Here is a 15,395-nt window from a genome sequence, read left to right as displayed (position 1 = left end):
GAAGAGTCATAATCGGAAATTCCCACTTAGATGCAAGGATTTTGGGGAAAAGTCTGTCAAACTGTTAGCAGTCTTTGTAAAAATATATAAATAATAAAATGCTCACATTTAAAAAATAATGTTTAGTGAAGTTCCATGAAGGATCAGTAGCCTAGGTTGTTCAGAGAATGAGGGCCATGAAATCCTTCAGAGAAGCTCCATGATACTCAGATTCTCATCGATGTAATTTGGGACCTGCCAGAGAGATTATTCCAACTGTTCCTGAGAATCAAGAGGCTATTATGTACCCTTCTTATATATGAAGAGCCTTCTTGTTAACAGCACCTGAACTTTTTCCACATTCACTGGTCAGGATATGTTAGGCCTATCAACCATCACTATATTGTAACTAGAAGAAGAGTTCCCTTAGGGAAGGAATTACTAGTTGAGAATCAGGTTAGGAGGCCTAAGGTTCTTGTAGGTAGCAATATCATTAAAAGGGAAAAAACTTAAGCCCTTTATAAAACCTCGACTTACTGAATGGCCTGCTTGTGAGTGGTGGAGTAATTGCTTCAGCAGTAATTAAATATACTTTTTAAAAATGTGCTCTGCTTATTGTCAGACTAGGGAAGAAATTAAGAGGTAGAGATAAGACAGGGTCCTTATTCATGAACACTTTTGGAAAGCTGTGGTTACAATGGAGAAAGCTCATTTAATATAAGAAGAGGATGCCAAGGGGATAAGGATACAGATTTCTTAACTGACGTGCACTGTTGTTTTTTGTCTCTCGTAGACGTTCCCACAAGCTTGCACTTCCAGAGTATGCTGAAATCTCAGTGGCAGAACAAGCCCTTTGAGAAAATCAAACCTCCTAAAAAGCTTTCACTCAAGCACAGAACACCCATTCCGGGCAGCCTTCCTGACCCTGTTCGTAAAGATAGGCACAAGTTGGTCAACTCCTTTCTAGCAGCAGCCAGTAAGTTTGGGGGAGGGAGAGGGGTGGCAGGTGTGATAAGGTGTGTGCATGTCTGTTAGGATGTCTTCTATATCTTTGTCTATTCTTGGCAACTCCCAAATATTCTCTGTTCTTTAATATGTCAACATTCCTTGTTGGGAATGCTTGTTGGCTGAGAGGTACTTTAAACTCAATGGGAAATCCACCTCTTCTGACTCCACTGAATTTTGAGGAAATAAGCTGTCACTAGGGTACTCTTGGATTTTGATGAAAGGCCTGCAGAAGATGCCACAACCCAGGTTGCTTTTAGATCAGCTGGTAGTTAATACTAGTTGACCTACCCCTTTCCTTAAGATCCATTACTACTGATGGTACAGACTCCTTCACCCATGCTATAAACCCCAAGTTGTCCTTGACTCTTGTCTCTCCTTTAACCCCCACATCCAGTCAGTTGCTAAATCCTCTTCTACTTCTGGAAGTCTTGTTAAACATCTGTTCCTTCCACTCCTCCAGCAGTCCTAATTGAAGTCCCCCCTCAACACTTCTTGTCTAGTTTACTGTAAGTGATCTCTCTGCCTTCAATCTATCCCTTTTCTTTCACACTACCCCTTTAATAATCTTAATTTGCTGCTGATAAATATTCAAACACATTGACTGATTTCTCTTTACCTATCAAATAAAGTATAACTTCCTTATCCTGGCATTTAGTGGTCTTCACAATCTGGCTCCAGGCTTATCTTGCATGACTCCCTTCTGTCATACTTTTTGCAGTCAGACCACTCACTGTCCGCTTCATTCTTATCATACCCTCTCAAGTATCCATGCTGTTGCTTATACTGTCTCTCTGTGCCTGTAATGGATTCTTCCTGTTGTACCGTTGGCTTGTTAAAGTCTTCTTGTTATTCCAGGGCCTAATTAAGGTGCCACTTCTTCCTTCAAGCCCTCCTATGTATTCCTCCCCCCCGCAACTTCCAGCTGAAAGCAAAATTCACATAGCATTTGTTTTGAACTACTCCTCTTTTTCTTCATGTTCTTGCTTTTATTATCACAGTTCTTCATATGTGTTTCTTTATTTTTCTTTTTTCTCTCCCCTAGCCTTAGAATGTAAGCTTAGGGATAGAGACTTTTCTTTGTATCTCTAGCACCTAATAATGAGGTAGTGTACCCTTTTTTGTTCCAGACCTGTGATTTCATTCATGCAGAACATTTTTCCTGGTGAGAAAGCTCCCTTTGCCAGTGCAGATTAGTTATGATTCTGTATCTCATAGTCTTAGAGAATAGCCTGGGACACTGAACGGCTACATAACGTGCTCAGCTCCCATGTCTAGGACGTGCCAAAGACAGGACTTATGCTAGGTCTTCCGGACTCCATGACTGGCTCTCTCTCCACTAAGCCACCTTTCTTTGTGTACATAGGTGCTTAATTAATGTTTACTGAATTGAATAAAGGCACAACCCTTTTCAGAATGTCCGTAAGTTCAAGTTTCTCTAGAGAGTGTGGTGTCATTGCCCAGCAATGACATCAGACCTGTTCACATGCCACTAGCTGTGTTTTCTCCCCTGCCCCTAGTTTGCTGGTCTGGGGGTTTGGCGTTAGCACAGAGGTGACATGAGAGCCTGGCATCTTCAGGCAACCTTCCTTAACCAGAGAGAGAGAGAGAGAGGAAAGAAGACATTCCATAGCACTTTTTCTGTTCCCCTCTTCAGAGCTCTCCCATCACCAAACCCGGCCTGACAAGACCCACAGGCAGCACTTAGATGATGTAATGGCTGTGTCCATGGCAGAGAGAGTTACAGCGCCCAAAGCAGAGCGCTTGCTCAACCCTCCACCTGTGCATGACCCAAACCAGAGCAAAATGCGATTGCGAGACCATTCATCTGAGAGAAGTGAAGGTAGGCAGCCAGGGCCAGGCCTGGCACCTGTACCTGCACCTGTGTCTGCTCATGGCTTTCTGAGGCCACCTGGGCTTCTCTCAATTCCCTCTCCCTCCCCCCATCATCTTTGCCCTTCAGGTTCTAGGGAGGCAGCAAAGTGGTGGGAAGTCTGCTGCTACTGAGATGCAGGGCACTTCTACTGCTATAGCAGCCTCCTTTTAGCCACCCACTTCCCACAGCCCAGTTTGCTTTTGTCTCTTTACTCCTCTAGGCTTAGAAGGCTTTTTCATAGTAGATGTGTTTCTCTGGCATTTCCAGTTTGAGCCAAAAGTGCAGCTGCTTAAAGGAATATAACCGTTTATGTTTCTCCTTCCTTTCTTTTAACTGCTGCAGTGCTGAAACACCACACAGATGTAGGCAATTCAAGCTATTTGACAGCTGTCCCTCACCACCCACCACCTAGCCCCTTGGTACGACAGCTCTCCTCTTCCACCTCGTCGGACGGCTCTGTGCCCACCAGCTCAAGTTCCCAGGGCACAGTTACCACGTCTGTAAGTATTCGGTTTGGGTGTGATAACAGGTGATAGAGACAGTGATTAATCCCTCCAGTAGACCTAGAGAACAAAGAAGAAATGAGGTTGGGGGGTGTCTAGAAATCCAGATCACAATAATGCACCGATCTTTGTATATGAAGATAGATGCTGCTTCTGATATACTGTTAGTAGGATCTATTCTTGTAGCTATATTCTACTCATTAGTGGGAAAGGGTTTGTGTTAAGCCATCCGTCTGCACTGTCTTACTGACTAACTTTCTTAGCCTCTGATTACAAGATGACTCGGGCCTAGGAGAGCCATCCATGACTTTCAGAACACATTGAAATTGACCTTTGCAGGGATCAAACTTGGCCTCATTGATCCTGAATTGTAATCAAAGGCGTTTTGATCAGTGGAGAATGATAGGTTTTTAGAAGCTAAGTCAGGATTTGGTTGGCCGTTTATCTGAGTTGTAAAAGAACAGGTCAGTGCATTAATTTTTTTTGCTTCCTTTTTAGACTATTGCTAATAGCTCTAATACTAATTGCTTGACCAAGGGCAAGTCTCTTAAACTTTCTGAGCCTCGGTTTTGTAATCCATAAAATAGGAAAAATGTTACTTTGTACCTAACAGGGTTGTTAGGATTAAAGTGCTTTGTAAATATTTTGCTATCTGAATAGACAATAGGATATTATAGTGGATAGAGAGCATACCTCAAAGTCAGTTCAAGTTATACCTGATCTGTGTTGAATGTGTGACCCTGTGGGATGCTAGTTGTTGAGAAGTGCCAGTTTGCATTGGTAAAGGGAGCTCGTTTACCTGGTAGTTCCTCCCCACCTGAGTAAAATCACAAGCACCATCCCTGTCCCTCAAACTCCACTATGGAAGGGTTTTTATAGGCATATGTAGAGGTGGTACAGTATGGTAAGAGTGCCAGACTTGGGACCAGAAGGACCTGAATTCAAATTCTCCCTCAGCTGCTTGAACTCATTAAAGATTTTCCCCTCATGTACAAAATACAGAAACTCAAGTGAGCAGTTGGACTTATACATTGAAGCCCCTTTCTTCTCAAAATCCATGATCACCTTAATTGTTTTTGAATGCTTTTGCTCCCTTTAGATCATTGGCATCATTGAGGCAGATGAACATTTTTAGATTCTAGATTCCTAGTGGTTTGGGACTACAAAGCAATCTTTCCCTCTGCACAGCATCCTCTCTAACTGAGTGTGAAAAGCTAGTCAGAGGTGTAAAAGTGTATACAAAGGCGATCTACACCTGTTGTGTCAAACTCCAAAAGAAATGGTTCCCTGCTGACCGCATGTTGACTTAAAAAGCCACAAGTTTACGTTATCTGTGTTATATTTTTATTTATTTTGTTAATCATTTCCCTGTTAGCTTTAAATCTGTTTAGGGACTAGTTGGCCAGGGTTTGACACCTCTGCTTTGGTGATTATTGATTTAACTAATGGTAAAAGAGAGGTTAAAAAAAAAAAACAAAACTTGAAATTGCGGCTCATATCCATCCAGTAGGCTTCCTAATCTTAAGTATTGCACTCGCATGAACGATTAGGCATCAAATAGTGATAACAGAAAAAGGAAATTGACAGTTGTTGGAGGGACTGTGGGATGACAGACACATTAATGTCCTGTTGGTCAGATTGAATTGATTGAGCTTTTCAGGCTAGCAATTTGGAATTATATCCAAAAATTACCAAACAGAGCCTCTCAGCTGGCCCAGCGATACCATTACTAGGCCTGTAGCCCAAAGAGATGAAGCCGTGTGTGCTAAAATATCTATAGTAGCAAATGGTGGTATATGAGTGTAATATAATATTACTGTGATGTAAGAATTGGGACTAGTTGGACCTGAATTCAAATTCTCCCTCAGCTGCTTAAACACTGGTTTATAAGTATGAATATAGCACTCTGTTAATAAATATATCTGGTCCCAATATTACTGTGATGTATAAAAACAAACCATAAGTAGTGAAGATTCTTTTTTCTGAAAGATGGATTTAGAGAAATCTGGGAAGACTTGTAAGAACTGGAGTTCAACCTGGAGAACAATTTATACAATGTCTACAACAGTATAAAGGAAAACAGTTATGAAAACTTAAGAATTCTAATTAGTGCACTGACCAGTCATGATTCCAGAAGACTTGAGTGTGCTTTGCATCTCTTGGCAAAGAGGTGATTTTTTTCATCTCTTAATGTGTGGACTTGTGTAACTTAATTGTAAGGGGAGAAAAGGTAGCCATTGTGGTGCCAAAGAAAAGAAGGAAAAGAGCATCAGTGAATAATTTTTACATTAGAAAGACCAGATGTATCAATAGATGCAAAAATTTATGATAATTTTGCTTTTCAATAAAAATGTTCATCCTATTTCTCTTCACTTTACGGACAAAAATTTGCACTGGGTCAGTTGATGCTGTTTGGTCCTTCTGGTGTTAAGGATTCACAAGAGGAAGCAGAAGAAGTTTTGTAAAGGAGCACAGACAAGTGTAGTAGTATTAGAAATATACCATGTTAAATTTGAAATACGCCTTTACAAAAATAAGCCATGTGTAGTGAAGATTCTCTTTTCTGTTCCTTGTACATGGAGAAGTGCTTATGTTTATGTGAATCAAATACATAATAATAAAGGAAAACTTTTTTTAAACTAGGAAGGTTTGGAGGGATGCATATGTACAGTGCAAGAACAATCACTTTCCTCACAGTGTCTTTATCCTATGTTCAGGATGCCACTCCCCTAGTGTTTTGGGTTTGATTGCAGTTGTATGGTCACCATGGTAGCATGTTTGTCATCCCACTGTTTCCCTTTGGCCTCTGACAGTTCATTTTCCAGTCTCCTCCAGGACCGGAGTATTTGCTACCTGCCTTCCTAGGGGCATCTGGGCAGCAGGCCCAATTGGATGTTCTTTTCCCGTTAAAGGGGAAGCATTAGCTTCCTCCATTTACTCCTTAGGCTTCCCAACTGGTGCAAATTCTCCTTGTCTTGCTGGACCCTGTAGAGCCTTTATTTGTTAGATATGGATCTTTTTAGCTTCCTTTAAAAAGGAGTCATTCTTTAGGGGAGGGCTGTGTCTAAGCTTCCTGTTACAGGCACCCCCACCCTCCCTTGGCCCCATCACTAACCTCTGCTAGATGTATCTGAGCCAGAGAGCCCCAAGCATCACAAATGGCGACTATCAAAAGGGTGGGGGGCTTGTGAACAGCAAGGTGACTAAGCTTAACTAGAGTCCAGAATCCCCAGGAAGAATGCCCTCCATAGCACTTGTTATCTTATGATCTGTTTAGCTGTGTCCATCCCTCTAGAAGACATGTCTATCTATATCTACATATCGTTCTTGTGAGCTCTGAATGTCATCATTGATACTAAAAAAAAATTGGGGATGGGGAGCAGACAGTGGAAAGAAGAAAAACAGAAAAGCAGTAAATTAAAAATATGAAAGATGCACTGCCACTAAAAATTGACCTGCCTTTATGAACTGTGGGGGATTTTACATGACACATTGTCTGGGACGGAAAACGGAGGAGTCTGGACCTGGGTTTTGAGATGCACATATGAGAATCAGCACCCCTCTAGCCCGCCCAGCATGAAGGACTTCTGTAACTAGCATAGGCAGCCTAGCTGAACATTTCAAATGATAATTATTTAATGATAAATTTTCTTAAGCCATTCAACAGATGGTCTGACGTCTGTAGTAATTGTGTATCCATGTTAAACTTGCATTTGTTGTCTTGCAGCAACCTGTGAGGAGGAGACGTGGAGAAAGTTCATTTGACATTAACAACATTGTGATCCCGATGTCTGTTGCTGCAACAACACGTGTAGAAAAACTACAGTACAAGGAGATCCTTACACCCAGGTACTCCGTGCTCTTTCTTATGGTCTTCTTTTCCATTTTTTTCATCAAGCTGGCTTGGGACTCTTTAACTTGTTAGGAGATAGAGATAATCTTCCTGGTACATGCTCAGTTACTTGAGTATACGTAGACACATGGGTGAGACTGTTTCTCTTGGTAGCCCCCTAGTGGTGCAGTGATTTTCCACATGCCAGCAGAGGGTAGTCTTGTTTACTTATGCTTAGGTTTAGATCTGGGTCATGTGTCCACATGTATGCATGGTCTCTTTTACTAGTCCCCATTCTACATCTTGAAGGACATCTTACCTATTTATTCCTTTTTCCTGGTATTTTGCAGCTGGCGGGAGGTGGATCTTCAGTCTCTGAAGGGGAATCCTGATGAGGAAAATGAGGAGGTAAGACAGACAGTATCATCACTGACTCCTCAGTGTTGCAGATGATTTCACATGGTAGAGTCTTGGCATTCCACAGCTCTTCTTTTCCCCACTCTTGACACTGTTCTTTTGCCTTGCACCCTCCCTTCACCCTAACACACACACACACACCCACACACACCCCTCTACCTCTCCTTCCTCACACACACACACACACACACACACACACACACACACACACACACCCTCTACCTCTCCTTACACTCTCTCTCTCTTTCTCTCTCTCTCTCACCCCACCCCTCTACTTCTCCTTATCCCCTTTATTCTCTTTCTACTACCATTTGTGTCTCTGACCTTTCAGGATAGATATAATGTTACAGGGGAACTTAGATTTGTTCTGTATCCGTCAGTGTCTGGGGGGAAGAAGGGAGAGGAAACACTTGCCAATGAGCCTGCTCCCTTACAGATTGAGGACCTCTCTGACGCAGCTTTTGCAGCCCTGCACGCCAAGTGTGAGGAGATGGAGCGAGCGCGGTGGTTGTGGACCACGAGTGTGCCTCCCCAGCGGCGAGGTAGCAGGTAGGGCTGCCTGGACAAGAGGATGTCAATACGCAAGTGGAGGATAAAGAGTTAGCAAGATCTCTTTATTCTGTGTGGGGGAAGGCACCATGTTTATCCACTCGTATGATGTGTGAGACATGGTAAACTGGTATTCTATTTGGGGAGACAGCGTATCTTTAAAAAGACAACATATTTGAATTGCCTGCTTCATGGGATTATAGTGGATAAAGTCCTTACTGAACATGAAGTCATCTCCTCAAGCACCATCTTATATTGGGACAAGGTGCCATTTATAGAGAGTGAAAGGTCCTCTGGAGTTGGCAGGGACCTGCAGTTTAGGTATTCATAGTGGAGCCACACATTGTGGGTGCTGTCTTCATAAAGGTTTGGTTCTCAAATTGTGTGTAGGATCAGGGTGACTTTGCTCTTAGAAGGGTGTGTGGTGTACCAGGGGTTTGGAGAGAGAACCCTGTGCTGTAGGATAATAATGACAATAGTTGACGTTTCTACAATCATCAGGTCTGCAATCATGTATTAAGCTTTTACTGTATGCCAGGTGCTGTGCTAAGCAGTGAGGGTACAGAGAAAGGCAAAAGCAGTTTCTGCCCTCAGGGAGTTCACCTTCTAATCTAGTGCAGTAACAAAGAAATAACACACTTAGGAGCTAGATACGTAGTGGTTTCTTGGAGAATCCTTGGGGAAGGCTTGAGCAGTTTAGGGCATAGGAAGGGCGTTGGCATAAAGCCTGTGACTGAGATCGATTGGGCATCTTATCCTGACTTGTAGTGGTGTAGAGATGACTTTGATAGAGTAAACCAGTCAACTACACTCTTACAGTCTCCCCTCAGTTTTACCTTTTACCATCCCCAGCAAATCTACTGGAGTGTATTGGCAACGTGCATAGCCTCAGACCCTCACAACAGCCCTATGACGGAGACACTACAATGTGGTATTTGTGTCCACTTACAGATGATGAAAATGGGTCTGAGGTGTTAATGATTTGTCCAGAGTCACATAGCATAATTCAAACCTAGTTCTGGCAGCTCCCAAGTCCCAGTGCTATTTTGTACCGCAGTGCCCTACCAGGGCCACATTTAGGCAGAAGATGAATCCTTGTATTTTTTGAAGTCTTGGTTCAAGTCATCTCTTATGTAGTTTACCTCCATTTGCAGTGTTTTAGTATCAAGAACCCTCAAGTCTCAGACTAGAAAAAGATCTTAACCATATGGGAGCTCTAATTTGTGTCCTCTTGGTTGTATACTTCTTAGGCTTCTCTTTGTGTCCATTTGTATGACCTTACTGAGCTTTGTTTGGCCTTATCCATGCAGTTTTGTGTGTGTTAGGAATAAGCAGAATGCTGCTTTCTTTCTATGCCTAGCGTCTGTATTTTTGTATCGGCCCCAAAAGGAAGGCTTTGAGTCTAGTCAGTCTTCTCAGACTGGGGGCCATTGTGGGGAGAACTGGGAAATTTGAGATACCCTGGAAATGGGTAGAGAGGCTATCCTGTGCTGCTTGCATTAGAGCATGATTGACTGGATTACTGCCTCACAAATTCCCTCTGACTCTCTGGTTTGGCCTCCTTGTTGCAGGTCCTATAGGTCATCAGATGGCCGGACAACCCCACAACTGGGCAATGCCAACTCTTCTACTCCACAGCCTGCTTCTCCTGACATCAGCAATAGCCACTCGATTTCAGAGTTTTCCCATAGTCAGTCCCCTCGTAGTCCCATCAGCCCAGACCTGCTTTCTGCCTCCCTCACTCCTCTAGCCCGAGAGAATCTACGACATCTATCCATCGAGGACACCCGTTGTTCCACCCCAGAGTTGGGACTGGATGAACAGGTGAGTTACTTCATTCCTCTGTATGCCAGGGATATGGAAGAGGGGTGGGGGAAGCTAGAGAATTGGGCCCTTTTGATGACTGTGCATAGCCATATGTCTTTCCCCTGCCCTCCTCTCCTTTTTAAGCCCTTGGGCAAATTTTGGAGGTAATCCTGGTGTTGGAAAAGTTTTTGTCCAGAGTATGTACTATGTAGGTCTGTGTAGGCAAAGTAGATTCCCTGATCCCTCGCTCTTCCTGGCCATGTTATATGAATTGTGGACCACAGCACTGGGAAAGGGTGGAGGAAGAGGACAAACCACAAGTAATCACACCACAACCTTGCTTCACCCACTTTGTGCCCTGCAGACTGTCCAACCCTGGGAGCGGCGTAGCTTCCCCCTGGCACATAGCCCCCAGGTGGAGTGTGAAGACCAGCTGGATGCACAGGAGCGGGCAGCCCGTTGTACTCGGCGTACCCCAGGTGGCAAGGGAGGCCGGGAGCTGGACAGTGCACCCACTTCCCCTCCTCTTGCTAGTTTCAAGAGCAGGCACCTGTCAGCGTCAGCCACAGTGCAACGCCCGACCCACAGATGAACAAGTGGAGTTTGAGAGTCCAACTGAACGAACTCACTAACTTGGCATTAAAGCTTCAGAAATCTCTGTGTTTGATATTCAAACATCATATGCCGAAAATTTTCACAGTTTTTAGTGAATTTAAGGAGTTTAGAAACCATTTTGGTCTTTTTTCCCCCTTTTCTTTTTTTTCCTTTTCTTTTTTGGTTTCCATGTTGTCTCGTGGCACACCTAAATGGACTATTCCTCCAGTTGGCAAATAAAAGTTCTGGGTAAGACCCTTCCCATCCCCAATTCCCCACCCCGCCTGGTTCTAGCATGCTCCCCAGCCTCACTGATTCACTGAACTTTCAGATTTATTTTTCCTTAGATTAAAACATGTTCTTCCAAGGTGACAAAGAAATTTACATCAGGTGTTTCCTCTTTTTGTCACCTGGAACCCAGGCATCAGATTGCTGATGTGGGCACGGGCATCAGAGTGTTCTGTTCAACACTGGCTCCCACCTCCTGCTGAGGGCCTTGCTTGAGGCAGTCTGCAATAATGTGTGTGTAGCCCTCAGCAAGCAGGCTGAGCTTCCCTTTTATGTGGCTGGAAGAACCATCTGGTTCCGCCTTTGCATCTAGTTACCTTTATTTTGACTCCTTAGCTGTAGCAACCCAGCTGCTCAGTTAGAGACACTCACTCTCTGTCTCCCTCTCTCTCTGTCTGTCTGTCTCTCTCTCTCTGTCTCTCATGCTCCAGTGCACACACACATAACACAAACATTGAGTACACATTTCTCACTTGTCTTGTTTTACTGGTAGGGTTTAGGTTCAACCTATGTTACCATTCCCCCACCAGCCAACTAGGAGGGTTTGAAGATGAAGCGTCATCCTCACTTTCTTATCAGATGATCACTTAAACAAACTTCCTTCATGTCTAAGTTATCCTTAGTCTGTCTCAACTAGGTCCCTTCTCTCACAACCCCTTCTCTTGGGCCCTTGCCTGTGGAATGTCCTAGTCTCCTCCTCCCTCCATCAGCCACCCCCTCCCCCGTCATCCTCCTTAGCCTTGTGCCTGTCTCATGTGTAATCACATCACCAAAAAGAGGAAAGAAACAAAGGACATAACTTTTTTTGGCCATTTTGTAATCGTATAAAAATAGTAGATGAACTGCTTAATGGTTGGGGTTTTTTCACAATTTTCAACATTAGTGACTTTTTTTCTGTTTGCTAGTTAAAGGGTTTGTCATTGTTTCTTTAAAAAAACCAATAATGCACCATATCCCTATGCATAAGTGCTTCTTCTATTTATAAGGTTGAAAATTCTGAATAACCCTTTTAGCATTGTAAAAAAAAACCCACAAAAATGCAAAAAAAAAAAAAGCCCCCACCTTGTATTTTGTAAATATTTTCTTTTCTTGCTTTGAGCTGTGTAATGGCAGCGGAATCCGTAGCTGTCTTTGTTCTATAGAAATGCTTTTCTTCAGAGAAGCTGATCTTTGTTAATGTCTTGATTCTGTTCACAGAGCACAGAACAGTGCTTCCCAAAAAAAGCGGAAAAAAAAATGGGAAAAAAAATTAAAAAAAAAAGTTACAGGATGTTATTTGCTGGGTTCTTTCTTGGCAAACACCATTTACTGGGTTCCCTGGCTGACCAGAGCAGCCAGCTCCAGGAGCTAGTCATGGCCAAGTATAGGAAGAACTGCGTAGGATTTCAGAGCAAGAAGGGACCTCAGAGTTCATCTCTCTCTATCATAAGCTAGTGTCAGCAAATGCACCCAGCCAGGTTTCCCAGGAGCAAGCTTTTTTCCCTATGTGTGGCTCTCCCAACAGTCTAGGCTTTTCTCAAAAGACAGCAGGTCACCCTTGCTAACACTTCGGTGAAGAAAAGGGCCCCAAGGTCTGTATTTTTCCCAGGGGCACTTTATGCTACTGGCTGGGTTGGGCTGGTCATTCATTGTGCGTGTGGGTGGGTGGGTGGGGGGGAGGCTGAGGTGAGAGTTAACACTACATACTTACATACCAAATGAGTTAAGGGGCTGTAGTGCAAAGAACACCAGTTGGCCATAGTAGGTTCTTTACTCACTGGGTGGCCCTAACTCCTCTGAGAATGTTTCTCACCAATGGTAGTAGTGATACTACTTCCATCACGGGGCTGTTGTAAGGAGAGAGACTGTAAAGGACTCAAGCCATAACGGGAACTGAATGTATGGAAAATCAGCTAGTGTTGTGTAATGGGAAGATCCCTCAGCTTCACCTCAACTCTGCTCACCATTTCTGCACTTTAATTGGGGGGGTACCATCCACCCAGCTTTCAGATTTGTGACAAAAGCATTTCATAGACCATGAGGTGTAGGAGGCTAGATGTCATTTAAAAAAATATGTACCTGTTCCTCGAACACATTGTTTTGGCTGTTAGTCCCATGTGGCTGCCATCATGGGCTCAGGCAGCCACACTAGTGATGGCCTAACTCAGAGAATTGCCGTAGGAATGCTTCCATGAGTATTAGTGGACCTGGAGGGAATTTCTGGATGTAGTATGCCACATTTTGTCTCCTAAGAGATGAGTGCTTGTGCGGAGACGATGGGCGGCATTCTGTGATAACTGACAGCTTCTTCTGAGGCCTCTTTCCCTAAGTCATTACTCCTCAAATGCTCTCCCCTCAAATAGCAGCTATGAGTCTTCAGCCTCATCCCAGTAGTTGAGAATAGTTTGTAGTGGGCTGAACTCGGGAGTGAGAGGCCTCACAATCAACTTCTGGCCTTGCTGGACCTAGACTTGGTGCAAGTCACCACCTCAGGATTTTGGACCAAGGGGTTTTGGAAGTTGTTTTTGGAACAAGGGTTCTTCCAGTCCTGACATTATATGAATGTCTGATGAACACCATATGGAGCTGTCCTGTAACAACAGGAACCCAAGCCTTCAGTTTTTTTAAAGGGAAGAAATGTGGATGATAGAACTCTCGGTAATAGTGAGCAGTTGAGGGAGGAATTGAGGGTACTTAGGCCTTCGGATTATGTGAAAATCACCTACACCAGGCAAAGTCTGCTTCCATTCAGGGTCAGGATAGACACTGAGGCCGGGAAGGCCAGTGACAAGGCAGAGTACTTGTGTTTAGTAAAACTCCACTCATCCCAAGCCAGGGCAATATCTTCCAATTTTTTCTCCCAAATGAACTGTTTCAGAGTAGGTCCAGGCCAGGGAAACTTTCTCAGAAGGCTAGAAAGAAATCTTGTGCTATTCTGAGCCAGAGTCCCTTCCTTAACCTATCCTAGGATGGTGAATTCTTCAAGGCCCCACCCCACAATCAGATACAATACCCTCTCGCCCCAATCCTGAGCTCTGTTCCCTAGCTAGATCTCCTTAGACATAAGGTATGAATAGATCCAGTTCATTTGATGAATGGCCCTCATACTGCTCCTTGTTCACTGAGAAATGAGCCTCCACATCAACACTCAGGTTGTCCTTTGACAACCATCACCGTGACCAGTAGGAGGGGGTGGTGGAGGGGCTGCTACAGGTTCTGAGCTCAGGGCTCCAGTGTCTCCTCTTGGCCTGAACACTGAAGAGCTTCCTCTTTGTGACTGGCCTTGCGCAGGCCCAATCATTCACTTCCAGGTTCTTCGTTCTGTGGATATGGATGTGCCCGCAGAGCTGGTGTGCCGCTCGGAGGGGAATGCAATGTGTGAGGCGCTGGCACTGTTTGTTGGGTGGACTTTACTGGCACCTTTAACCCTTTCAGGCCTAGAAGAGGAATCCAGAACCTGTTGGTGTGATCTGAGTTCCCTGAAGACACCCAGTGTTCAGACTGCAGATGTTTGATTTCCAGCATTTCCCCCCTCACCCTTAATAGCCCATCACATGTTAACTTGTGATAAAGTGAGTTAATAGAGCAAAGCACTTTGCAAACCTTAAAAGTGCCATATAAAATGCTTGTGAATGTGACTAATTGCCTAGATCATCTTTCTTTTCCTGAACTCAGTTTGCCCAAACGATACGTACTTTTTAGCATTTGTCTACAGTAGCTGCTGCATGTGTTACGGAATTGAGAACTGCCCCTCGGAACTAGAACCATGAAGGGGGGAATAGTCCCACACTGTGAGAGCCACCTGGTGAAACCCAACCGCAGGAAGAATGTGGGGTCCCTCAACCCCAACCTGGAAGCAGACAATTTACCATCACATCCAGATCCTGCAGGAGTGGACAAGAGGGGCTAGTTGCTGCAGCCATGTAAACACGGCACTTAAGTCATCCCTACCTCCAGATATGGCAGTCCTGTCCTATTTCTTTAAGGTCATCAGGGATATCATTTTTTGATATTTTTGTATTTATATGTCTGCACGTGCCCACACACCAACCCCAATTATTCTCAGATTTGTTCATGCTAACACCAAGGAAAGCACCTGTGTCTCAATGACCCTAGAGCGTTGTGGAAACTTGAGCAGATTTTAAATGTACAAGAAAATAATTTTGACTTGAGTTCAATACCTCCTCATCTGCTTTTGGGTGAGTTGCTAGTCTGGGCACAGATGCTTTATCTAGACGGTCTGAGATTATTAGTCCAAGTGCAGTGTTAATTGTTTAAATGACTGGCTGAAAAATAAGTCTTTGGAGGTATCCAGTTCCAGGGCCCCATGAATTCCCCCTATACCTCCTCTTCTCCGCACTGCCCTGCTTCCCAAGGGGCCTCCTGCGTGTTTTCCTACGAGTCATATGGATAACACAGGGCCCATATATGGGCAGTGTTTTTGTGCCTGGCCCTGTGCCGGAGATGCTCCTTTAAGGCTGAGGCCAAAACCAGATTCCTCCTGGTGACAAGCCCATGAAGAATAAAGATGCCTGAATATCTAAATTTTATACCTCGAGTGCTAGCA

General features: G+C 44.0%; 1 protein-coding gene across 4 annotated transcripts in view; it reads left to right on the top strand.

Moving 5' to 3' along the window:
* KANSL1 (KAT8 regulatory NSL complex subunit 1) overlaps positions 1-12,109 on the top strand; it is a 221,565-nt gene extending 209,456 nt beyond the window's left edge. For 3 of the 4 annotated variants that reach the window (XM_036754312.1, XM_036754313.1, XM_036754314.1), the window contains 8 exons: positions 773-955; positions 2,642-2,827; positions 3,203-3,360; positions 7,091-7,212; positions 7,546-7,603; positions 8,049-8,161; positions 9,733-9,985; positions 10,332-12,109. In XM_036754312.1, coding sequence (XP_036610207.1) covers positions 773-955; positions 2,642-2,827; positions 3,203-3,360; positions 7,091-7,212; positions 7,546-7,603; positions 8,049-8,161; positions 9,733-9,985; positions 10,332-10,559 — 1,301 coding nt within the window. In that variant the 3' untranslated portion in view covers positions 10,560-12,109. The remainder of the gene's footprint in view (positions 1-772; positions 956-2,641; positions 2,828-3,202; positions 3,361-7,090; positions 7,213-7,545; positions 7,604-8,048; positions 8,162-9,732; positions 9,986-10,331) is intronic. The other variant, XM_036754315.1, reaches the window with a different exon arrangement.
* The last annotated feature ends 3,286 nt before the right edge of the window (positions 12,110-15,395 follow it).

Source organism: Trichosurus vulpecula, chromosome 4 (assembly GCF_011100635.1).
Source record: "Trichosurus vulpecula isolate mTriVul1 chromosome 4, mTriVul1.pri, whole genome shotgun sequence".
In the NCBI taxonomy this organism is placed as follows: Eukaryota; Metazoa; Chordata; class Mammalia; order Diprotodontia; family Phalangeridae; genus Trichosurus; species Trichosurus vulpecula.
Note: the sequence above shows the minus strand (reverse complement) of the source record. Positions and strands in the feature narration are given on the sequence as shown.